Source organism: Seriola dumerili, unplaced genomic scaffold, assembly GCF_002260705.1.
Source record: "Seriola dumerili isolate Sdu_G_001 unplaced genomic scaffold, Sdu_1.0 BDQW01000097.1, whole genome shotgun sequence".
Classification (NCBI taxonomy): domain Eukaryota; kingdom Metazoa; phylum Chordata; class Actinopteri; order Carangiformes; family Carangidae; genus Seriola; species Seriola dumerili.
In genome coordinates, this window is record NW_019174352.1 from 7,185 (window position 1) to 32,881 (window position 25,697).

Genomic DNA, 25,697 nt, shown 5'->3' on the forward strand with positions numbered 1-25,697 from the left:
GAAACAAGTGCGCATTTCCAGTGGGTGTGCAATATGAAGTTCTACAGGAATTCTTTGCTCTGCTGGTGTTCCACCCTTCCACAATTGAAAACTGGGTACCACTTTACAATAAGACTACCATTATAATGGATTTGTAAATGGTTTATAATTAGGTTATTAATTTGGTTGTTAACAGATAAATAAATAAATCATATATAAACAATTATAAACAAGTTATAACACAGTTTTCATACATTCATGCAGGCTCACTATTTGGCAAGATCAAGTTAATGCTTACTACTCATTAATCTTACTAATGAGTTACTAAAAAGGAGCCTTATAGTAACTTATTAATAAATGATGATGTGTTTCACACTTTAAAATAAGGCTCCTTTTGCAGCTGCTGATAGCATGTCAAGGTAAACAATATTGCCAAGGCCTTAGCGTATGAATCTGTTAATTTAATATGATAATTTGATATGCAATTATGATAAATTGCTAGTAACAAATTTCTGATGAAACAGACAGATACGAATGCTGGAAGATGGAGAAGACAAAGAAAGCTCAGTAACTAATGAGATACAAGGCTTAACAGTAGAGAGAAATATGGGCTCACTATTTGGCAAGCAACAGTCCACTGTTGCCCTCTTATCTAATGTGGTCTAATAAATGATTTATAAAGTGTTAACAAGCTAATTAATAAACTAGTTATAATGCATTCATAAATCCTTTATACGGGCAGTCTGATTATAAAGTGGTACCAAAAACTGTATTTGTTTTAACAGCTGTGTCCTGAATCCATACAACAGTACACACTATGTTTAAAAACATGTGATTTTTGACTATGCTGTTGATGGACACTGTTCTCCCACAAGGAAATGCATAAAAGAAATGAGCTGCGAAAATTCAAAATAATCCAGAAACACCTCAGAAAACAAAAAATGACATTGTTTTGAAAAACATTTTGTCGTTTCTTTACGTTAAGTTGAATTGAAAATGGCATTAAAGTTGCACTTTGCATGCCACATGTGTTGCATCCTTTTCTGTTAATATAAACTGATTATGTATATTGCCTTCTTGTATAATAACTGTAAAAAAGTATAACAAAAATTAGAATATAGTATATACAATAAACAGTTAGTGTGTAGTATGGAAATGGGACACAGCTCTTGTAAGTGGACTCTACATCACATGCTCTCCATGGACAGCAGTGAGTCAAACCTGATCATAAGACATACAAGAGAACTGCTTCCTTCAGTTCTTCTAGCACGAGAAGTTCTTTACCAGCAGATTCAGTCAAAGGGAAATAACACTGGAGCTTCTGGAACATCTGGACTAACAGTATATCCACGGTATCCAGTCTGTCAGAATAAGAGCTTAGTTGATTAAATTGGGTTTTATGATTTAGAGCAAGTTAAAAGTGCACTTCACTGATGCTTTGTGAACCATCAAGGGGACTTGAAATCCTCAGTCATTTAGCTGGTAATATCCCGCTGTAGGTAACATGGCTGATTATCTGTTTGTAGTGTTTCCTCTGTGGATGAGGCAGAGTTCCAGTTAGGTCTCTGAAATGTTTAAAAATCCCACCTCTCCTTGAGATTTGTTTGTATCTGTAGAGATCTGAGGAGGGATGAAAGATGATATGACGACACAGACCATGTCAACCATTCCTCTCTGTCTCTTCTCCATCCTCGTCTCTCACAGAGGGTAAAAGGAGTCTTTGAACAGACTCATGCTGCCTTGTTGCACACAGACGGAGGCTTCCTGCATGCGCGTCCCTTTTTCAGCTGCGAGGCCGCTGCCTGCCGGCTTCAGCAGGAACATGAGGTTACAGTTGTGTCAGGAGTATTCAAATCCAATGGTGTTTCTGCTGGTTAGTCCCCTGAGTCCTTACTGTCAGAGTGAGGAGTGTACTTCAGCCGAAACGTCCCTGTGAAACACAACAGAGAAATTTATGCTAAGTCCACACTACTACGTTTTCATGTTAAAACGCATCTCTTTTGCTACGTTTTCTCCTCCTGCCAGCACTACTCCGCCGTTTTCGAGCACCGAAAACTGGTGAAAGCAACGTGGATAATGAATTACAAGTGTTACTGACCTTGTTGTTTTTGCAAGTAGCTGTTGAGGAGTTAAATTCTGCATTTTAACACTGCAGCAGTTTTTGCTGTTCCTCGGTCATTAAGTATTTCTTGCAACTAATCAACTGCAGAGAAGACAATCTGCTTCCTGTTTACACCGGCTCGCACATGCCGAGTATACGTGATTGCTCAGGTATGTATGCGTTTTCAGGTGTGTTAGTCTGGACGAAGATCATTTCTGATGCAGAGCTAAAACACTCGTCTGGACAGAGATCTTTTAGTTGTTTAGATGTTTTCGTTTGAAAACATAGTTGTGTGGACGTAGTAACAGTTCCTGTGTTGATGTTTTTGTGTTCAATTTGAAAATCAGCTCTTACTCCTGGAATTCAGGTAAAAAAAAAAAATCTGTTTTGCACTTTCAAATATAAACTAAGTAAATTAGACATGTAAGTTTTAATTGTATGTGTGAAGAATTTTGTTTGACGTAATGCAAGTGGAGTGTCGTTTACTGCCCCCGAACATCAGTTTAATTTCTTCATAAATGACCTTTGCCATATTGTGATGTGATCAACATCTAAGAACACTCTTCTGTTAATTAACTGCATTTTTTGATGTAAGAATAAAAACTTCATAATCTTAAATAAATGTAACACCTGATGTTGTAGGTTAGGGGTTAAAAAAAGGGAAGAATTCTAAACTTCCAATTTGAACATTATATCTATGCACAAATATTGATTGATCATATAGATTTTCTATTTTTTGATCATTTAAATAAATCATGGAAAGGCCTTATTTTTTGTAATCTGCTCTTATGGTCGTTCAATCAAACCTTGCAGAAAACATTTCAGTAATAATAACAGTCCCATGAGATACATGTTTACCTCGTGACACGCAACAACAAGAAAAGTCTCTCTTGTGAAAGAGACAAAGGTTAATTAAAACTAATTAAATATCCATTCAATCAGTCAATTATGTGTCAGTGTTTCATTATGATCAATAATATTAATCACAATCATTGTTGTTTTATTTGCCCATGACCTGTATTTTCTTTTATGTGCTTTGGCAGCACAAATGTCTTTTCAGGTCACAGCAATAAAGCAAATGAATAAAACAATTGTAAATGAATTAACTCTGCATTTAAATTGTTTTAAAAAGTTTTGAAAAGGATCATTAAATTTGTCAATTCATATCCCTGTTTGATTATTCTACACTGAAAATTAAATAATGAATTAGAGTGAATCACAAAAGAAATGTTTTGAAGACTTTTACGGATGTGACCTATGATTCTCCATCTTACAATTCATTTGTCTGTTTAAAAATGTACATTTTCAATTTTTCTATGTAAATACATATAAGCAGTTTGAAATGAAGTGGCAAATGTAAAATAGTTGTTTACATGCATATTTACCTGATTCAGTTATAAGTGATTTTTAAACCTATTGATTGTAATTAAACAGTGAAAAAGACTCACCTTGCTGTGCTGAATCCATGGGCGGCTGTTTGCAGTCCTCTGCTCTGTGTCCATTGGCACCACAGTTATAACATGACATACTCCCCGCTACCCGTTTCTGGCCTCCATTTCCCATGCTGCCATGGGGCTGGTAGAAGCCAAAGCCCTGCTGCTGGTCATGTGACACAGGGCTGTGGCGGTAGAGGGGTGGAGGCATCATCATTGGGTAGGAGAAGGGCGTGGTTCCGCTGCCAGCGCCGCTGGATGAGGCTAACAGGGGGCTGAGATGGAGCAGAGGACCCAGAGTGAAGAGGGAGGGGCCGGCTGAGAACGGCTGCAGGTAACCAGCCGCAGCATATCCAGGCAACGCCCCATAGGTGCCGCAGTTCCCCCGACAACCGCAGGAGCTGCAAACACACACGGAGGTGGTGTGACCTGAACTTTGATCCAATGAGGAGACAGAGGACGGGGAAGGGGAGGGGCTGGAGGTGGGCTGGGGAGGGTAGTAAGTGTTGCCGGGTACTGCAGCCACAGGAACACTGCTGGCGGTTGCCATGGAAACAAAGCCCCCTCCACCTCCAGAGCTCCCGGACTGTGAGCCGGACTTGGTGGAGGGACAGGACGAGGAGAAAGACGAGAAGGAGGAGGAGGTAGAGGAGGTAGGAGGATGAGTGTAGTATCCCGACGGAGAGGGGGATGAAGAGGAGGAGAGGTGGAAGTGGAGAGGGGGGTGGGAGACATGGTGGAGGCTGTTGGAGGTGGAGGTCAGAGCCGAGCTGGTTTCCACCATCAGACCCACAGCGCCTCCTGCCAGGCCACGACAAACCACCGAGTCCTGGAGCGCAGAGGAGCCGTCCATGTTCAGCCCAGGGAACAGGTTCTCCAGCCTCATCCCCATCCCCACCCCCACCCCGAGCCCCGGGCTGAAACCCGCAGCGGCCGCAGGCAGCCCCGAGCCCAGAGGCTTAGTCCTGTCCTCCGTGCACAGCGGAGGCGGTCGGGGCTTGCGTGGGGAGGTCAGGATACGTGCCGGGTTAGAGACCGGGGAGAGCAGGGTCTGGGGGTAGCTGGCCTGCGGGTGGAAGGGAGATTGCGGGAGACCGAAGGGGAGGTGGGAGGAGCAGGAGGGAGGGAGAGGGGGAGCTGGATCAGTTTGGACGGGTAGGACCTGGGCTGTGGGGCGACTGGAGCCTGCGGGGCAGCTGGAGTTCAGGATGAAGAGGCAGGACCGGTCCTTCTCTGGACCCCCTCCTGCAGCATCTGGACCTGACACACCTGAAACACAGATACAGGGTGACTTGTGGAAAGCTAAAGTAAATACCAGAGCTGTGCATGTGTTAATATGCTGGGACTGAATGTCAAATAGAAGAAGGTAAAAAAAGCTGTGAGATTTCAATAAAAAGTAAATAAAATCCAAAATGTTTCTTTGAGGATCATGTGCATTTTAACAAGTAAGGAAAATTGATCAGTCTATGCTAGTGCAAATTATTTGTTGTCAGAACTGGGGCAAACTGAGAGGGGAAAATACTAACGCCTCTTTCAAGCTGCAGCTGTCATTAACTTCCAAAACTCATCTAGCGTCTTTGCTTCACTCAGGTTTTCACTCACACAAATAAATAATGAATTCAACGGTCCTGCCAGGAAACTTACGCCTGTGAATGTCTCTGCTCCTGTCAAAGGCGGAGTCACAGCACAGTGGCGTCCGAGGGGAGCAGGAGGAGCTGGAGTATCCCGAGGATGAGCTGCTGTCTGTGGAGACGGGGTGATGGTGCGGCACGGCATCCACCTCCACTCGCAGCTCTCCTGATATACATTTCAGGACACCATGAATTTGGGCTGTTTTCATCTTTTTTTTTTTGCAGCTCACTGTTTCCCAATCACAAAAATACATACTTGAACACTGGGAGCTTCCCACAGTCTCATACTGCTGGACACTGTCTTTTTTTTTATATCCAAATGTGAAACACCACATCAACTCATTTTGGGCCATTTGCAGCAAAAGCTTTGTGATATTTGTCATGTCTAAACAAGCAGAGAGCCTCACACAAAGCAGCTTCGTTACCTGCAGTGGCGGTTGAGTGTGCTGAGGGTCCCATGTGACTGGAAGGCGTCACCCTGGCGATGCCGCTGCAGGACCGCTTCTCCATCTTCATCTCCCTGCTGGGGACACACAGTCTTACTACCAAGGAAAACAGTCTGTTACCAAGACAGAGGTTAAGAGATGTTTGATGCATCTTGTTCAGTGTACTTTTTATTTGCAGACGCAGATTTTAGCATTAATATATGGAGGGTAGACGATTTTACAAGCTTGACTCTTTAAGTTTTTAAGAAAATGTCCTATAATGACCACCAGGTGGAGACATTGTCCACTCTACACGTCCCTCAGCATCCCAGCTGCTCCTCCACAAACACATCTGCAAACTTGCCACATGGAAAACCACTGCAGGAACTTTCCATTTACTGTGTCTTGTTTAAGCATGCGCGTGCACACACACACACACACACACATACACACTTTGTCACCTGCCTCATGGAAACCTGTTGATACCGGGGATGGAAACATGATTACGAGATAGTAACAGCAGGTTCACATGTGAGGAATGCAGGTGTGTGTGTGTGCGTGTGTGTATGTAATTAAGGGAGAGGGAGCATGAAGGCACATTTGCTTGCACGTCAGTGTTTTTGTGTTTTTTGCATGTGTTTCTGTTGGTTATCTCCAGGTAAGTACACCTTATCTAAGCAGCCCACCTACAGCTGGTTAACCATTGACACCATATGGACCGTTACTGCTCTATATTCACTGTGAAATCAGCAGCTGATGAGTGTGTCTGTTAATCATTAATAGGACAGAGCATCTGCTAACTTCACCATCCATCGACACACACACGTCTACACTGTAGAAGGTAGTTTGAGGTCACTTATATTAATGTTTTTACGGGTAAGAATTAAATCTAAAGTTCCAACTTATCCATCACTCTGCACGTCGACTTATCTTGCCAGTACATCAGCCCTGTATCCAGTGAGAATTTATTCATGACAAAACTATCATGCAAACATAAAAACAAATATTCCATCAGTAATCCATCTACTAGTCAAGATTAGAGAGTGTATAAGGAGAGGTTTGTAAGTGCAGAACAATTTTAAGGAGCAATTAGTGAGCATTTTTTTGTTTTGTTTTTTGTTTTTTCAGTTATCTACTCTGGTGTTTTTCTCCAGATGATCTGGAAGCTTCAGAGCACGTGAGAATGTGAGAGGATGTGCCGTAATCCAGTCTCGGCGAACAAGCTTCAAAGAGACGCAAAGAGGTAGAGCCTAACAGGATGACACTTCACTTCCAGGTCAGATCCAGAAATGTTTTGGGATACAAACATGGTGAGCAAGGGGGATCAAATGAGGATCTCGTAGCTGCGCAGGACTACGCCACATTCTCTCACGCTGCACATAACTCGCCAGAAAAGAGCAGCACATCAACCTCCCCCCTCTTCCAGCATAAAAGCAGTTTCAGACAAAAAAAGACTGAGGAAAACTGGATTTGAGATTGTTGTAGCTTACTCTACTGACTTTTGTAGCTCTAGCTGGGTCTTGAGTTTCTTCTTTGCTCCTTGGGTCAAGTCGTACTTGTTCAGATCTTCCTCTGTCAGCGCTAAAAACTGAAGGTTGTACAGAAAAACAGAATCAGAATATGTAAAAACAGCATGTTCAATAGAAACAGACAAAATTTGAATGAGCAACAAAAACAGCTAGAAATCCAGGTTTAGTGGATGACTGAGTTTACTTGTTGTTTTCTGTTAGACGTCTTGTATAAGCTAAAGACACGAGCTGACTCACCTCCTCCATGGTCAGCTGTTTGAAGACGGGGTAGTACTTATGGAGCCGAAGCTTGCGGAGCCAGTCCAGGATGCCGTTCTGCTCCGGATTGTTGGGCTGAGACTGAGACGGAGGTTGGGTGTGGGTCTGGGAACGGGACTGGGAGTACGAAAGGGACTGGGAGTGTGAGTGGGACGTTGGCTGGGAATGGGACAGGTGGAGGGACTGTGACTGTGCACCGGACTGACTGCTGGGTTGCAGGTGAAGGTGGTGTTGGGAGTGCTGCTGGGGCTGGGGGTACGCGTGCGACTGACCGTGCTGGGAGGAGACATCACCTCCGACGGCCATGGAGCCCTGGACGGGCAGGGGTGGCACAGGGGGAGGGAGGGAGGATAGCTGGGGGGAGTGCTGAGGAGGGAGAGGAGGAGGAGGAAGAGGAGGAGGGAGGGAGGAGAGGTGAGGGGTGGAGCGAGTCAAGACGGAGCTGTGGGTGCTGACGACGGGCTGGACGCTGGCCACTCTGTACACTGCCCTGAGAGAGTAGAGGCAATCAGAGGAGGAACAACTGATGATGATGATGATGATGATGATGATGATGATGATGATGATGATGATGATGATGATGATGAACGATATAAAGGAACACAGAGAGTAAAGAATCTTACCTGTTGGCTCCTCGGTACTGAAGCATACAGCCAAGATCTGTGAGAAAAACAAAGAACCTTCATCATTTTCATTATCATCATCATCCTCACTAAAGTAGTGTCTGAGTGAGTGAAATCCAGATCATCGTGCAGCCTGCAGAAAGTTAACCAACAACCAACAACACCAAAGTAAGCGATGTTTTCTACAGCGTGGACACAGGCTCGCTGAGCGGCATGACCAGTATGAAAATGATGCGAGTCACATGTCGCAGTCCGCAGACCTCGAGCCAGTTCGACAGCTAAGGGGAGGTTTTAGAGCGACGTGTTAGACCTCGCTCTACAACAGCATCATCAAAATACCAAATGAGTGGTGTTCATTCCTCCAGCGGAAATCAGACACTTGTAGAATCTGTGACTAAAGGCCACTGAAGCTCGACGACCGCCATCATCCAGGACGCTGTAATCCCAAGAGCCACAAATGACAATGTTTTTAACGGGATGAAGGCTCCTGTGTAATCGCAATCAGTTCAGTGATTGTTAAACTGATCTGATGCCACAGTGGAAGGAGCCTCCAGCTGCTGTGGAAACTGTAGTATTAGAGACAGTGGAGGCTCCAAAGTTGTTTATTCATTAAATAAATATTTTAGATGTGTGTGTAAATCCTGAATGAATCATAAAGTCACACTTGCAACTTTGTCTGCTTTTCCTTCATCAGCACTTTTCTCTTTCCTTCCTCTTTACCTATCTTGTTCCAAGTTTATCTTGACTCATTTAGCAAAAGAAAATATTTGTCCTGAACAGCTGGAAACTTAAGGCTCTTCTCAGTCCTGTATCATCAGCATCAGCAACAGTGTAGTCTACTAGTGTTACTTCTATCAGTCCCATTCTGTGACGCTCCAATAGATCTATAATCAGGATTATTGGTGCAACAGTCCTCAGCCATCAGGTTAATTACTTCTACATATTATGGTTGAGACAGTTTAGACGTCCCGTGTGGTGAATACAACAAACTGGAGACGGAGACATGACATTCACCCTCTGCTTTAATGCTTTCATACTCGTTCTCCGTGTCAGGACATCAGTGTTTTTGTTTTGTTTTTTTAATTAAACTGTAAAGATAAATAAAACATAATTTCACGCTTGCACTCCATAAACTCCGACCTCTGGCGAAGGACCGATAATAAAGTGACTGACTTGTAAAGTGTCTTCTGGTTTCTTCACACTCGAGCGTCAGAAATATCAAGAGACAAAAATAATAAGGAAGTTGAAATCTGTATCAGAGCGAGAGCAACTAAGAACATTTACAGAAAGTCCTTTACACCAAATGCTGTTACTGTTAAATTCATAAGCATCATTCACACCGGACTCATGTCTGCCATGTTGTCTGTACTATGCATGCTATGGTTAGTTATTATTGTATTTATTGATTGTGAGTTACAATATGTTTTAACCACGCTGTGAAACCAAAGGCAGATTTACACATCCGTGGATAATTAAGATTATTATTATTATTTTTTAACAATATTATCATTAATTTAATTATTATTAGTATTTTCAAACTTCATTTTGTTCTAGAAGCAGTGATCCATGTTCAGTAACTGTGATGTTACAGCCTCATATTCAGCTTATGAAGGATGGTCTGTGATATACTGCGGTGCAGGGCAGAGGTCTGTGTGTTTGTGGTTACACATTACAGCAAAGACACATTCATATCAGCCCTGCAACCCGGGGTCTCCAGTGAGTCTGGCACACACGCGCGCACACACACACACACACACACACACACACACACACACACACACACACACACACAGAGGTATAAACAGATACTAAAAGTACAAGCACACACACAAACACACTGCACTGCCAGATAAAAATACTCTCCGCGATGAAGTCACACTCATAGAATTGAGCACACAAACACACACACACACACACACACACACACACACACACACACACACACACACACACACACACACACACACACACACACACATACATCAACATGAGGTCACCACACTCTAGGCTTCCCAACACAAACATGCCACGCTGAATTCCCACACCAGACTAAAATAGACCCCGTCCGCTCCCTCCAACACCTCCAAAACACAAACTGAAAATCCTGCCTGCAGTCTCACCTCTCTCACCTCGTCACCACCACCAACCAGGATCCAGACTCACGGCCTTGTCCTTTCAATTACCTCTTTTTTTCTCTCTCATCTCTGACACCAGAAGCCAGACATGAAATCTTTTATCTTGCGCCTCTAGCCCTGTCCCTTATTGGTCCCTTCTCTCCCTGCATCTAAGAATAGGGATCTCCTCTTTTATATCCCTGCTGCTGTCTATAAAGACTCACTGGCTTCATAGCCTTTGCGGCCTCACACTCACAACATCACCATTTCATATCTGTCTGATGATTTCTGCTACGTGTCGTCTGCTATTGCTCTACAGTTTTTTTTTGTTTTTTTTTTAAAGAAACAGAAATAAAGTCAAACTCCAAGACTCCAAAAATCAGTGACTATAAAAGAAAATGAAGCCTTACTAGAGCTGGAGGAGGTGAACGGGCAGGTCGGGGCCACGGGAGCTGTGGGAGGGGAGGAGGGTAAGGGAGGTAAGGAGGAAGTGAGGGAGGAAGGACAATTGGGTGAGAGAGGTCTGGTGGAGGTGAAGAACAGCTGGACGCTGTGGTGCTGGAGAACATGGCAGGGCAGCGCTGTCAGACTCCTGGGTGCAGGCAGAGAGACGGGACAGCAGGGAGTCAGACACAAAAAGTCAACTGGATTCAAAAACTACAGGGAGAGACGCTCTGACTTTGGACGAAAAGACTATACATATCACACTGAGCGGCATCATGGGGGGTGCACTGAAAAATGAGCTTTGATGAGTTACCTCAACAAACCTGTTTTAGATATAGATGAATTCAGTATATTCTCAGTAAAGCATATTGTAGTAAAGTAACGCTTATCCAGATAAATAATCATCTGGGTTTCTTTCCAAATGATCAATCAATCAATCAGTCAATCAACCCCCATAACGGCCAAGTCTAAAGTAGACACAATTCTCTGAGAGAGGAACAACACTTTTCAGTAAGAATAAATAAACAGGCAGGGTGATGGGACTGACCTGGGGTCCAGATCTACGGACTGAGGGAGGAACTTCTCCACTCCTTCATCAGGAAATGCTTGTGACAGCTGAGAGAGAAAGTTCCACATGTGAGACATAAACACATTAAAAAACCGAGTCCACTGTGTCATTACATTTCCATAGCTGAAGATACCGAGATTTACACCCCCATGAATCCCGACTAATCAAAACAGCTTTGACAGGGACAGTGGGATTGAACAGTAGTGAAGACCTCTCACTGCTGAGTCGAGCCTGAGATTATTTCTATCAGGGAAAAGTGCGATTTCACGGTCCTGACCTGGGACAGCAGCTCCGTCACCTCCTGCTGAGTTCGGACAACGTTCAACACAAAACCATCTGACCAGCTCACCTGGAGGAGCAGGGGGAGGGTTAGGGTTAGTGAACAGAAGTCAACGTGTGTGTGTGTGTGTGTGTGTGTGTGTGTGTGTGTGTGTGTGTGTGTGTGTGTGTGTGTGTCTGTATGTTTACTCTGTGCTGACCTCGAACACATATTCACTGGTGTCTTCGGACTTGTGTGTCACTCCTCTCAGCGCCACCCTCTCAATCACCACTGAAAGAAGAGCAGAGTGTTTAACAGATGATTAACCACACTTCACAGCTTCACACAGTCCAGTTCACGCTCAGCAAACTGTGCCACAACATCTGAGCAATTGAGACAGTGGCTTCGACACGTCAGTCATTCAGGATTGATCGGATGAGGTGGCCTGGAGGAGGAACTTTAACCTGGCCTCCTATCAAAAGCCATAAATCAAGTGAAGACAAAACTTCAGGCAAAGTAGTTTAATGTGGCTTCAAGTGGAACAACACTGACGCGGCTTCACAGGAAGGTCAAAGGTCATGTACACTACCAAAGAGCTGGTAGAGATTCAGGCTTTTCACTGCCCACTTAACACGAAATGAATGTAGTATACAGAACATGCAAAAATGTTGGCGGGGTTGTTGACGAGTCTCCGTGACTCCGCGTTGATTACTTCTCCAGGTGCTGAGATTTCTTTCCTGTATTATGGTGTGAAATAGCTCTGCTTCCCCGGCTACATGTGTTTTACCTGATAGTGGTCAACAGCGCTGTAAGTGGGAGTTAGCTAACAAGGAGTCCGGTTTAAGGAGCGCAAGAAGAAGCCCCGTTGTTTCAGTTTGTTTGGAAAAGTGAACCAGCAGGTCGTTAGGTTGGTGGTGGGATGGTTCAATTTGGCTTTAAATCCACAACAGTTTTTATTCTGACACTTCTTTTTGTAGAAAATTCAATTGTTCAAATTTCTGAAATGTGAAGACGTGCTGCTTTTCTGTTTTTATAACACTATAAAATTGTATGTATGTAAATTGAAAACGATTCACCTTGAGGAGAAGCTCTGGAAAATTGTGATTTTGAGCATTTACCGTAATAATATCTATCCCTGTGATATCTCTGTTTGCATTAGGCCACGTGGGCCGAGATGCAAATGAATGAGCAGGGGAATATTTGATTTTTGAAACTATTTTTGCATCAATATAATCATGTACTTTGATTTGACAGGTATTTACTTTGGTGGATTAGCCAAAATTAATTAAAAATGAATGAATTTATCCATTCATTTAGATTTATTTTACTACACAGTACTGATAATGTGATACGAAATGACATAGACTGTGATGTCATGATTCATATCTCACATCCCTAAAAGGTTCAGTGGATTAATTGAAAGAACAGTCCACTAGTTAATTTTATAATGATTATATAATGATTTATTTCCCCCCATTTCATAACTTTTAATTTATTTTATTGGTTTTACTGTTACATTTCATTTTCATTCTTATTTCTTGTGTGCATTAGTCTTAAAGTCTTTTACTGTTTACATTTTTACTGTCTCATTAGTCAGTCGTCATTATCTGTTATTCGTTAAGCACTTTTAATTGCACTAACCTGTAGAAAAGGTGTTACATTGATTGGCAAGGACACGAGTAGTAGAGTGCATACACTTCACATCCTCCTTCAAATTTTATCTGTGAGCCTCAGCTTCTATTTAAACTTCCTCTTGCTGACTCATCACCTCTTCTCCAGGACCTCTCGCTGCGTGTTCACAGACCAAAGATTTGAACCGTTTTTATATTCCTTAATATCTTGGAGATCTCTGGCTGTACACACTAATGATCCACGAGTGACTGAACAGTTTGTCAAACAGAAGAAGGCGAAAATCTTGCCCACAACTCTCCCATGTATACAAACTGTCCACTCTAATTTCCCATCTGGACAGAAACGCCGTCCTGGCTGTGCTGCCAAAGCTGCTACTGTACAACTCATTCAGGATGCTGCTCCCCATCTGGGATTCAACTTCCCCAAATTCTTACCCACAGCCTGACTGTAGCTATATGTATTCAAAACACTGGCGCTGGCAAGGCCACGATGGTCAGGACCTCTTAACACGCATCCAGCTCTAAACTCTAGAAGCCGAATCTTTGCTCTCTGCCCCGGACCACCTCCACCCCAGCTTCACTCCCACTCATCCAGTGTGACTTGAAAACACATAACATCCTTCTCTTCCTTCCCTTGATACCTACAATAACATCCTCTCTTCCACATTGCACGTATGTTTATCTGCCTCAGGTGGAGAGGCGGGTTAGGGCTGCTCCGCTGCCATTAGATCCATGTCATTAGGTAGAAAGTGAGTGGAAATGGTGGGAATGCTAAATAGATGGGTGTGTGTGTGTGTGTGTGTGTGTGTGTGTGTGTGTGTAAGCAGAAGACTTGCAGGTATCGATTTAGACATATTAGACTCCACAACTCTCTATTTGAAACCACATCAGGCATGCAGGGACAAGCAGCAGGGGAGGGGAGGACATGAGGAGGAGGAGAATAAAGAGAGGGATAAAGGAGAGAAGAGAGAGTAGTTATTAGTTCTTTTGTGAAGCACTTTGTAACATTGTTAAGAAAAGTGCTATATAATTAAAGTGTATCATTATCATTATTATTCTCACTACACACACACACACACACACACACACACACACACACACACACACACACACCGCTCACCACCTTGCTGTGTGTCTGTTGGGCAACAGCTGTGACAGGCTCAAAATGCTGCCTGCTGTTCACGCTAATCTAAGCTGCAACACACACACACACACACACACACACACACACACACACACACACACACACACACACACACACACACACACACACACACACACAGAGAACTGGACACACACACTCTTTATTGAGCGCAGCAGTGTGTGTACATGACATGCTGATGACGAGTTACAGTTACAGTATGTCCCAAAGAGACAGTAAATACCCCTCGTGTTGCCCCTGTGACTTTGTGGCCTGAGGTAACAAAAACTGCAGTGTACCATATAAACTTAATTGTCTGTGTATGTGTGAATGTGTGTGGACGCCTCCTTGCATTTGTGTTTTATATGTTTCTACATACTGAATACGTGTGTTGTGTGTGTATTTTTTCTTGCTGGTGACAGCTATGCGGCGTGACCATGAGGTAGTGAGATAGTTGAGTATTGTGTTACCGACAGAGACACGGGGCCAAGACAATAACAGACCGGCCTGGGGAGGGAGGCTGAGCCCCACCTTAAACCACATACTGCACTGAAGGACTGAACAGTATCCAAAAAAAAAAAAAAAATCATATTGTGATATGAGTAACAATTTTACTGGGAATGGTAATTTTTGCAATTAAATTTCACAGAGGAAAATATAAATATGATGATGATGTGATTTTTGTTGGAGCTTGTACCAAACAAGCATGTTGCTTTACCTCCACATTTGACCTGTATCACAAAAAGTTGCAGCTCCTGCGATCTGGATATTGCACTTTGCCAATATCACGATTTCATTGGGTGATTGAGTTCAAATGGATAATAATGATAAGATTTCTTAGATGACCAATTTGCCTTGTGAGCATGAGTGTGATTATGACCTTGAACGCAGAGTGAGACGACTTTGTCATGACGTGTGTTTCATTTTAGCCGTGTTCAGCTACATCGCGAACATCGGACGGAGAGAGAGTGTGTGAAAGAGGAAACACTTATCACTAAAACCAATAGTGTCTAGAAATGTAGATAGTTGCAGTTTCATTTGCCCAGTGTTTGAGATACACCTGAGATTTTTTCTGCCACCTAATACAACAAAAACAACAATAACAACAACAACAACAACAACAACAACAACAACAACTACTACAACACCAAGTGAACGACTTTTTATGAAAAAAGATGGGAAAAAAAGTAACATGAGAATATCGACATGTATGACTTTGAGTTCAAATGTCAGCAGTTTTTATTCAGCATCTATTGGACTAAAATGTTGAGACAGATTGTAAAGTTTTATCGCAATAGGAATTATTGATTTAGGTGGTTTGGTGATGATTGCTCTGACAGATCACTCTGAACCTGTAATCATGTGCGTCCTCAAGTGACATACTACGCTGCAGCTCTCCCACACACACACACACACACACACACACACAGCCTTAGGGCAGCATTCTTTAAGCTTAGTTGTAGAGTTCAGATGTGCCAGCATGCCACGTCTTGTTCAACTGGGCTTAACTGGGTGTATAGCAAGACACACACACACACACCACACACCACACACCACACACACACACCACACACCACACACACACACACTGCATGCCGGTATGCACAGATGGAGGGCGGGGGTGAAACCATAAATACATACAGTAAGTAAGTAAGACAGGGAGACACACTGAGATCAATGACAGTAGGAAGTACAACTGCACAGGAGAGAATATTTCCATTATATAAGCCCTTGTGTAGCAATATTTTTTAGAAATGCAGCAGACAAATACAAACAACTACTTCTGTAATGACTGCTTACCTTTTCCTGCTTTCCCCTGGTGGGTCTTTGTGGGTGGTGCTGCTGCTGCTGCTGCATCCAGGCCTTGTCCAGCAGGTACAGAAAGGGGCTGATGAAGAGGAGGTGGTGGTGGTGGAGGAGGGGGAGGAGGAGGAAGAGGGAGGTCTGGGAGAGGAGGGGTGAGGTCTTGGCCGACCGCTTGGTCTCCTCGTCCCTTGGTGACCCCTGAGCCCAGCCCCGAGGCTGTGCCGGCCTCTCTGGTCTGGCTCTGGAGGACAGGGGTGAGAGATCGTTTAGCGGAGGAGAGGTTAGGACCACAGAGCAAAGGTCAGGGATAACTACAGTACAGCATGTCACATGCTCGGCCTTAAGTAGAGCTTGTTTGTGCACTGGAGCATGTGCGTTACCAATATAACTGTGACCTCAAGGTGCAACCAAGTTTGTTCTTGTATCATATTTGTCATTCAATGTGAAATGTCTCTTTGCTTACAGATGAGTCAAAAACAAAAACAAAACAGTGAATTCTGCTTCTGCAGAAACAGTCCCACACTGTGTCCCCCCTCCTCTCAACCAGTTGCCTTCACAGTCCAACATGTGCACAAACACACACACACACACACACACACACACACACACACACACACACACACACACACACACACACACACACACACACACACACACACAAGGCAACATTCAACAACCGTCTAGATGAATGCAATGCTTAAGCATCTGTGCTGTCACTGCTTGAACAAATTCAAAGACTAAGCAACGCTCTCGCTCTCTCTCCAGGGCTGGCACAGTGCTAAAACAAAGTGAGGAGAAAGATTTGGCAGTGCAGAGCAAACCAATATTTAACCAGGCCATTCGACTGAGAGGGCGCTCTTATTTATAGCAACACCCTCGAGGAGCAGTTTTAGGGAGAGAGAGCCGACATTCAATCACATATTTAAACCCTGAGCTGCCTTTTACTATCAAAGGAACTGCTGCTTTAACTGAAACCGCCCAGCAGGCACAGGACATCGATGTAACATCAGAAAGACTTTGGACTCTAATGACTCTAACGTCAGGGTGACGTCGAAACCCAACATTGACTAAGTGACATTGTGACGTTTAGCAGACGGTGGGTTTTACTCACAACTAGAATGTCCATATTTTATATGTCAAGATGCCGTTGGCATGAGACATTTTGAAGACGTTGGATTTTGGTTACTTAGCAACAACTCTTAAAACCAACAAAATGTAAACGTCAGCTGTTGTCAGTATGCCATGTCAAATTGACCATGGCATTAGATGTTGTCCTGACACGATCACAACCGCAACTTTTGAACTATTATCATGTGAAAAACTCCACTTTACAATACTCTTGTCATCAAAACAGTCTTTTTGCTGTAGGTAACTTAGTTTCATTAGTGTTAAATCTTCTTTCTGTTACCTTCTACTTCAATTAGTAAATTTCTAAATTTCCCTTTCATGAATATGCAAGATATCATTGCTTTTAATCAAGGGGTTTTCCCTTTAAAGGGCCTATTCATAAGTTTTCTCTGCTGTGGAGCTTCAGCCATCATTATAATACGTCTTCTGTACAGTGCTACGGCTTCAGGGCAGATAGGAGGCTACAGTGAGTCGCTATCGGAAAATGATGGGAAGGGCCAGGGATAGCTAGTTAGCGTGCTAACTTCAGCAGAAGAAAAGACATGATAGAGAAAAGAGTTAACATTGCTGTTACTTTCCAACACTGGACAAAAGCACTTGGTGAGTAAAGGAATAAAGTTTGATGCTGAAGTTGCAACATTTCTTCTAGACTAGTAAGTAAACAGCTGTTAATGCTAGAGCTGGCTATGTAGCAATAGCAAAATGTACATATAGCTTAGCTTACCACCAAAATCAGAAAGATGCTGCCAAATTAAGTAGCTGGACTGGAATTATCCTGATATTGTTTGAGGGTGGATTTTTCCTTTACTTTATTTGTCTGAAACTTTTATTAGTTAGGCTATTTGAAAGTGCTCTAATCAATATTCTAATATGAAAAATGGAGCAAGCTAATGGACCTGCCCATAGTGAACCCACAGAGAACTATGACCAAACTCTACGGTTCCTCTCAGCTCAGCTCCATAGAGCGTTTCATATTCTTCACCTCATTGTTTGGGTTTAATGACCCGCAACTTTACTTTTTTAATTCACTCTCACTGCTCTCATCTGTCACTTCCAGCCACAGGCAGCTGTTTTTAATCAAAAAAGCTCTGAAAAACATTCTGTACTCTACCTGCCCATGAAACAAACAACAGATGTACCAACTACCTAGTGAGCACAGTGTAGCATTTAGCAGCTAAAGATTTTTTTCTTGGTTAGATGGTAGAGACCAAAACAGAGCCAAAAAGAGAATCAATACTTGACTTACATTCGTCATGTGTCCAGAAACACAACAGCAAATGAATCCTCATGTCGATCTGTCTGCCAGTTGTATGAATGGGCAACCGTTTGCTAACACGTTCATCATATCAGCTTTAGAGGGTAGTGCAATATGCCATGTTGTGATTACAGCTTGTGGTGCTACCATCAAGTTGCCAGAAAACATCCATTAGAGCCATTAGAGAAGGTTTTAAACAAAAAAAGGGTAAAAACGAATAATTACAACTGATTTTTTTTTTTTTTTAACAAATCTGTTGTTCATTATGTTAATGAATGTTTTACTGAATGCAGAACATTAACATGTGGCAAGCCGGTACCACAAACAGTCAGTCTCTAACACAAACAACACAGTTAGCAAATCCCAAAAGACCACAAGATTATGAAATATTACCCCCAACCCAAAGCCAGTGCTGTAAACAGTGTGTCACCATACTACACTGTTTATACATTTAATTTCACACTATCCTTGACGTGTAAACAAAGCAGGACTTGTTTTAGCCACATATTTCTGTTTGTCATGGAAATTCAACCAGAGTGATTCTTGTCACATAATGAGATTTTATGTAAGTAAGGGTAAAGGTTCGATTAATCATTTACTGTATCTTACAATGTAGTATGCTCTGTATTATAATGTATGGAACGTGGCGTGAACGGGCCGATGAGCATTTTAAGTCACTATACTACAAAGCACTGCCGTGTTTAAAACCGGTTGGTAGATGCGGCATGTTTTTGTGTCTCCCCTTGTTTAAATAAAGGTTATTACTTCAGGGTTAGGGTTATTTCTCTATGTCAGCAGGAAACCCACAATTAAAGATAAAAATATTTCATTGGAGTTATGGAGTGTATGGTTGTCTCCTTTTCCTTCAGAGGAAAAACCCAATATGTGCTATTGCATAGAATCACGCACATGCACACACGCACACACACACACACACAGCATGAGGCAGTAGATCTGAAAACAATTAAGTGTGCTACTGCCACATCTGCATGTTACTCGCCCAACCTGCCAACTCTGTGCTCTGTCTGCAGACTGTAAGTGGAGAGGAAGGAGATTCTAACTCTGCAACACCGTTAACTGCATGAAGTAAAAACAGCACTTGTGAGATCAACATGATTCAGTGGGGTGGATTATGAGGAAGAAACAGGAAAACAAGTATGAAATAATGAAATAAAGATACGTATCCGGATATTTCGATTAGCATGAACCTCATGGAGCGAAAACAACCGAAAACTATAAAACCCAGAGTGTGTGCTGACAGCAACTCCTCCTCCCTCTCCTATAACAGTCAGCTTAACTCTGCTGTTAATTCTGACACTGGCATTGCTTTTTATAGATGTATAAAGCACTCGTATAATAGGGTGATTATGCAGGTCTGTACAGGCCCAACAGTTGTGGCCAACCCATCATATGTGTTGTTCATACTGCTGCATGTCTGCTGCTAGACCTGCTGGAGAAAACCAACTTCAACTATTTCTCCTCTGGAGTTACTCGGCATCCAGCTGCTTTGTGTTAAAATAAGCTTATGCAAGTTGACTTAAAATCCTGGAGGAAGAACTGGCTGCAGCGACTGGTGCAACACTAAAATGTGTTTTGATGTCCTGAAATACAAGTTTGAGGAACTTTTTACTCCACTACATTTATTGTACATATACACTATAGTTACTGGTTACTTTGAAGATTAAAGGACCAGTGTGTAGGGGATCTACTGGAATATAACATTCATAATTTTGTTTTCATTAGCGCACAATCATCTGAAACTACGAATCATTGTGTTTTCGTTATCTTAGAATGAGCCCTTCATATCTACATAGGGAGCGAGTCCTCTTCCACAGAGTTCGCCATGTTGCACCGCTGTGTCACTACAGTAGCCCAGAACGGACAAACCAAACACTGGCACTAGAGAGGGCCCTTTGCAATTCTGATCAGATGTTAAAGAAAGATATACACCCTCTGTAGGGAGATACACCCAATCTTCCTTTTACAAGTAAAAAGTCAAATTCATAATAAAACGCTTGAACCATTCGGCGCACTTCTTTGTTTTGCTATTGCAGCCTCACACTTGTTCTGGTACGACAAGTAGTTCGCCAATGTTCACTAATGTTAGAAAACTTATGATGCTTATAATGCTCTTCACTACTTGCTGTTATGTCACAGATAAATATTTTACTGACATAAATGCACAAGGAGACATGTTTGTCGTTTCTTGCTCGTGGCTCCATTCCACTTACTCTCAGTCACTGATGACCTTTAAAGCTCAAGAGAATCATGGGAAATTATGGGATATTCAATCTGCCATTATCATTATTATAATTGCCACTTTTGGCCACAGTGACAGCTGTTTCTCAAGATTTACATAGTAAAAGCTGCATTAATTGATTTAAATGGCCACTTGGGGCAGTAGAACAAGTTGTAAACACGACATTGAAATTCATCAAGAGATTGTCCATTCACTTAGACACAGAGAAACTTCAACAGTCCTTTATAGCTGTGCTTCTGAACACCTGACACAATCCACTGTTCTCTCTCCTTTTAGCTCGACTTTTGGTTTTCACTAGGTAGCACTTTAAAATTAGCTGTCTGATGAAAGTGAACCAAAACGCTAAAGTTGCAGGACATAAAACCAAAACAGTAAGCTAAAGTACTTAATTTAATTTACCTACTTTAGAGACTGATAGTAGTTTTAATTGGGTTTGTCACTGCAGGTGATCCCTTTCACAATACTCAAAGTCATTTGATTCATTGTAAATATAAAAATATTGATAAGTGCAGCTTTAAGTGAAGATTTTGAATACTTTAATTGAATACTCCACCAATGATTAGGTGAGTCCTCAGTGATGGCTACTACTCGACTAGCAGTCAAGAGTTATTTCTGTTACACTCCCCATAGCTTCCTAGCACTGTGGCTAACATAAAACCTTGCTGCAGAAGAGATACACACAGTTACAGCCTTCAGCCCTTAGTTATTGTGTCAAATATATCTACAGTTGGTGACAGTGGGCCTGGCTAAAAGCTGCTCTACTGTAGATAATGTATGAGACTCCTCTAGTTTACAATGAAACCCTGTCATTCCTTTTCCGAGCACCGAGGGAAGGAAAGAGAGAGAGAGAGAGAGAGAGAGAGAGAGAGAGAGAGAGAGAGACAGAGAGAGACAGAGAGAAAGAGAGAGACAGAGAGAGAGAGAGTAAGAGCATTTATAACTTCCTGGGGATTCACTGGAGACACACACATGCACATGCACAGCATCACAGACAGACACACACACACACACACACACACACCACAGTAGGTTGATTTCAGCATAGAGAAATGTGCTGACCTGCACTAAGCAGGAGCCAAGGGCAACAAAACACTAAATACAAACGCTCCTCTCTGAGCTGGGTACTTTCCCTTCACTGCTCACACATGTTTAAACAGTGTGCCTGCCTGCTTCTCAGTGAACATTCAAGTGTGTGTGTGTCTATGTCTCTGTGGTAGACAGGAAAAAACATAACCAGTGTTTCGCTTCTTTAACTTTGTTTTGCCATCCGTCTTGATCTCACTCGCAGTGATAAATAGTTTCTTTCTCATCCGAAATCTCTGCCAGATGATCCCAGATGTTACTGTAACAGGAGGTTAATGAACCACTAATTTCCCTGCATCAGTGGGAAATCCCCCTCCCCTCCCTTCATCTGTGATCTCCATCTTTTATTACAACACATCCAGGAAGTGGGGCCACATTTGGTTGTAAACAACCGCCGTCTTTTCCTACCTGTCATCTTTTATCATCACTATTTGGACATTTTACGGTTGACCACTGATGTTGTCATTAGAAGTAGTATTGTTTTTTACAAGTAGTTCAAGTTCAAGTTCATTTCTTCACATTTCAAAACATTTATCACGTGATAGTGGTTTGGCTTGTCACTAAACAAAAGGAAAAAAAAGATGGATGGTTCAAACTCCACATCCAGCTTCACTAGCTTAAGACCAGTTATGACAGTGCTGTTGGACTGTCCTACACTGCCTCTGTTACGCATTAGCACGGATGTATCTGATGTCATTAGTGTCTAACCTAAATCAAGGTCAATCATGTGTCATATGTTTGGTTTAAGTTTCTCACTCGTTTTTGCTTATTGATAAACAACAGTCGTTCAATCTGGACCTATTTCATTGAAAATTTTACATTTGAAACTAAAATCCTCCTCCAACAACAACAAATGATTATTTTTCAGTAGACAGAAGTATAACTTAGTAGCTTGCAAAGTTGTTTTCTTTTGATTTGGAAAACCTGTGCTAGTGCTAGCCAACAGTCTTCTTCTTCTTCCGGCACACTGCTACGTTCCTGTGATCATTATAGCCACAAACTGTTAGCATGAACCCGTCAGCATGAAGGTGTATTGTTGAGCCACGTGCGTCTCTTCTGCCAGTTCAGCCCGAGATGCGGATACAGCAGGAACAAGCACATGAAAGCGCTGCACCAGTGGTGGGCACAAACTCAACAGGATGCATAATCCATTACACTTGAATTACACTTAACTTCCACAATGGAACCACATGATACACAATGGAGTAAGAGACTTGCTGTCCTTATTCTTAAAGTGACTTTTGTTTTAAATTTGATTTGTGTTCTGAGTTTGTATTTTGGGTTTTAATTTCTGGGCTACACAGCTGAGATGAAATGTTTTATGTTTTATATCCACACTCAGTTTAAGATTACCCTGCATACATTTATGCAAATTCACATGAATTATTTACTGGAAATTAAGATTTTTGAAAAGAAAATGCTGTTGCAATCCCAATAGCAACAAGGTCTCTCCCTCTTTTGCATTCACTTGCTACCAGAATAAATTGAAGACATGAACTACCTTGTAGCCGGTTAGCCTAACTCAAACTACCAAATACCAATAACTTAATACTGAGGCATGCTCCACTGATAAATGTACATGAACACTAACAAATTCGGACTATGTTGCTCCCTACCCTGTGCCAGCAGGTGCAGTGCGCGTGGCAGGGTTGGCAGGCAGACAGGGGCAGGTAGGCAGCGCTGGCATCAGGCAGCGAGCAGGCAGCGGGGGACAGCGAGGCCAGAGGCAGGGACACGGTCTGAGGGTGAAAGTGGTGATGTGGCTGAGTGTAACAAACAGCAGCTCGATCCCCGCCAGGCCCTACCGCTTGAGCCTCTCCAGCTCCTCCGCTGCTCACCTGGAACGACCAACAGGCGCAGTGAGAGGCCGGAGAGTACAAATATGACGACTTGTAACACACAGCTGGTAAAGATATTTGTTTTTAATCTGTCCATCAGATATGAAAAGGCCTTTTGTTGCCTTGTGCTGACCCTTGTTTCACTATGAAGCCGTGTAAACACATATTAAGTTGAAAAAGTATTAATGATTAATATTCACACATCTTTAGTATCGTTAATTAATATTTATTTTGAATTTATATCTTTAGCTAATTGTATGATATTATCAGTTTTTGCTGTTGTTGCTGCCTCTTCTTAGACTTTATATCACAATCAATTCATTTCAATATAGAATTTTACTCTTCTTTCATATCTGCAGTGTATTGTGGTTTTATGATAATGAAAAGTTTTAATTACACTGTACATGCAAAAGCCAAGCTAGGGACAAGAGCTGAAAATGAGCAATAGCTATAAACTCTCTGTGCAACACATCAGTTTCATGCTTTGTATTGGAACGATGTTAAATTGCATTGTCCCTATTGAATAAATAAATAAACTAAATTAAGTTATAAAAATGATGGATTTACCAGAAGTATCTTCTTGTTAGGTCAAATAACAAGAATATCTCTTTAAATCTGACCTCGGGGCCGTGGACATCCTCACCTCCTGTTCGCTGTCAGTTTTCACCTACAGGCATGTAATTTACTTTGTTCACCACTGAACAGCAGATGACTGAGGCCTGTCATTGACTATTTCTCACCTGTAATTCTGGTGTATAAATAACATGTGAATGCACTGCGCTCATTTGTAATGTATTTCCTGAGCAGGTTTGAGGCAAACCTAAAATTTTGTTTGCATTTCACCTGGTGTGTTGACACTTTCTATTTTCTCTGAGCAGGTGAAAACCTCACCTGTGGCCGGGGGGGGGGGGGGGGGGGGGGGGGAACCGGGGGGGGGGGGGGGGGGGGGGGGCAAAGGTGGTGGTGATGACTCAGAGCACACTGCACTGGAGGGCAACACCCAGTGCTCTGGATTTACAGGGCACTTTGTTAGAGGGATGAGGCTCCTTGATAAAACTTTCTGTTCAGACAATTTGTAACCACATGTTTTCAATCAGTCGCTCAGCGGGACTTTTTCTTGTGTTTTGTTTATGCCAGTCACACAATAAGACTTTACCGGATCATTTTTGGTGCTGCTTTCGCTTCCTCTCACAGAGTGACCACATAAAAAACAATGACAGTCTCTTTCTCTATTTGGACTTTCTCCACCTGATGCAGTCTGTTTCCATATCATGCCACTCTACATGCAAAGTGTTAATTATTGAACAACTGTGTTGGTAATTAACTGGGATAATACAAGTTAATTTCTCCGAGCATCTTAATGTTAAGAAAGTGACATTTGCACATGTTTAGCCAATAGTTTTGTGACCTATTCCTCTATCTGCATAAACGTTGTCAAGTGATTTGATTTTATATTCTGTGCTGTGTTTTAAAGCAACATCTACTATTAATTTCCAACCTGTTTCCAAGTATCTTTACATTTCACCACACTAGCACCAATGAGATGGTTTCTTAAAAGAATGTGATTTGCATGGGAAATAAGTGAAATTATTTCCTCAACCAAGTGTTTCAAAGTGCTCCCCTGGTTCCTGACTCCACCTCAGCAATGTTATATGTGAACTTTCTAGTGGCTCTCCACTCTGAGCATCCCTCTCACCTGCAGGATGTCCTGGATCTGGCTGAGCTGCTGCCTCAGCACCTGCTTCTGGTGGAAGCTGAAGGCCGGGTGGTTAGAGGCCATGGTGAACAGCAACAGAAACTGCTCCTCTGTTCTCCCGTCGTTCAGCGCCAGTCCATAGTTATTGATCACCGTGTCTGTGTGAGTCAGTGTCCGGTACAGGACCCCCGCCGCCTCCCGGTTGTCTGAGCCGAGCAAGGCGAGGGACACCAGCAGCTTGCTGCGCACCACCTCGTCGGTGATGTTGGTGAGGCCCGACAGGTCAGCGGGGTTGTTGGCTTTGATCTCCGCATCCCGGAGGGAGTGGTAGTCCTTGCGGGCCAAGTCCTCCAGGCAGGAGCCGAGGAAGCGGAGCTCGATGGGGACGCAGAGGTCCAGCAGCCCGCACAGGAACTCAGCCCTCTGGGCTGAGCTGAGGGAGGAGAACCAGCGGTACACCCCCTCCCTCTGGACACAGCTCCGGCTCTCCACCAT

At 42.8% G+C, this 25,697-nt stretch overlaps 1 protein-coding gene across 1 annotated transcript; it reads right to left on the reverse strand.

The window, feature by feature from the left end:
- Positions 1 to 1,610: 1,610 nt before the first annotated feature.
- zcchc14 (zinc finger CCHC-type containing 14) lies at positions 1,611 to 25,697 on the reverse strand. The gene is made up of 16 exons (XM_022746195.1): positions 25,203 to 25,697; positions 23,285 to 23,506; positions 16,112 to 16,183; positions 15,937 to 16,024; positions 11,585 to 11,655; positions 11,383 to 11,454; positions 11,085 to 11,152; positions 10,504 to 10,685; positions 7,980 to 8,016; positions 7,795 to 7,846; positions 7,336 to 7,668; positions 7,069 to 7,157; positions 5,562 to 5,664; positions 5,158 to 5,305; positions 3,529 to 4,773; positions 1,611 to 1,909 (listed from the first exon to the last, which is right to left on the reverse strand). The coding sequence occupies exons 1-16, from the start codon at positions 25,695 to 25,697 to the stop codon at positions 1,854 to 1,856; spliced, it is 3,333 nt and encodes a 1,110-aa protein (XP_022601916.1). The 3' UTR covers positions 1,611 to 1,853.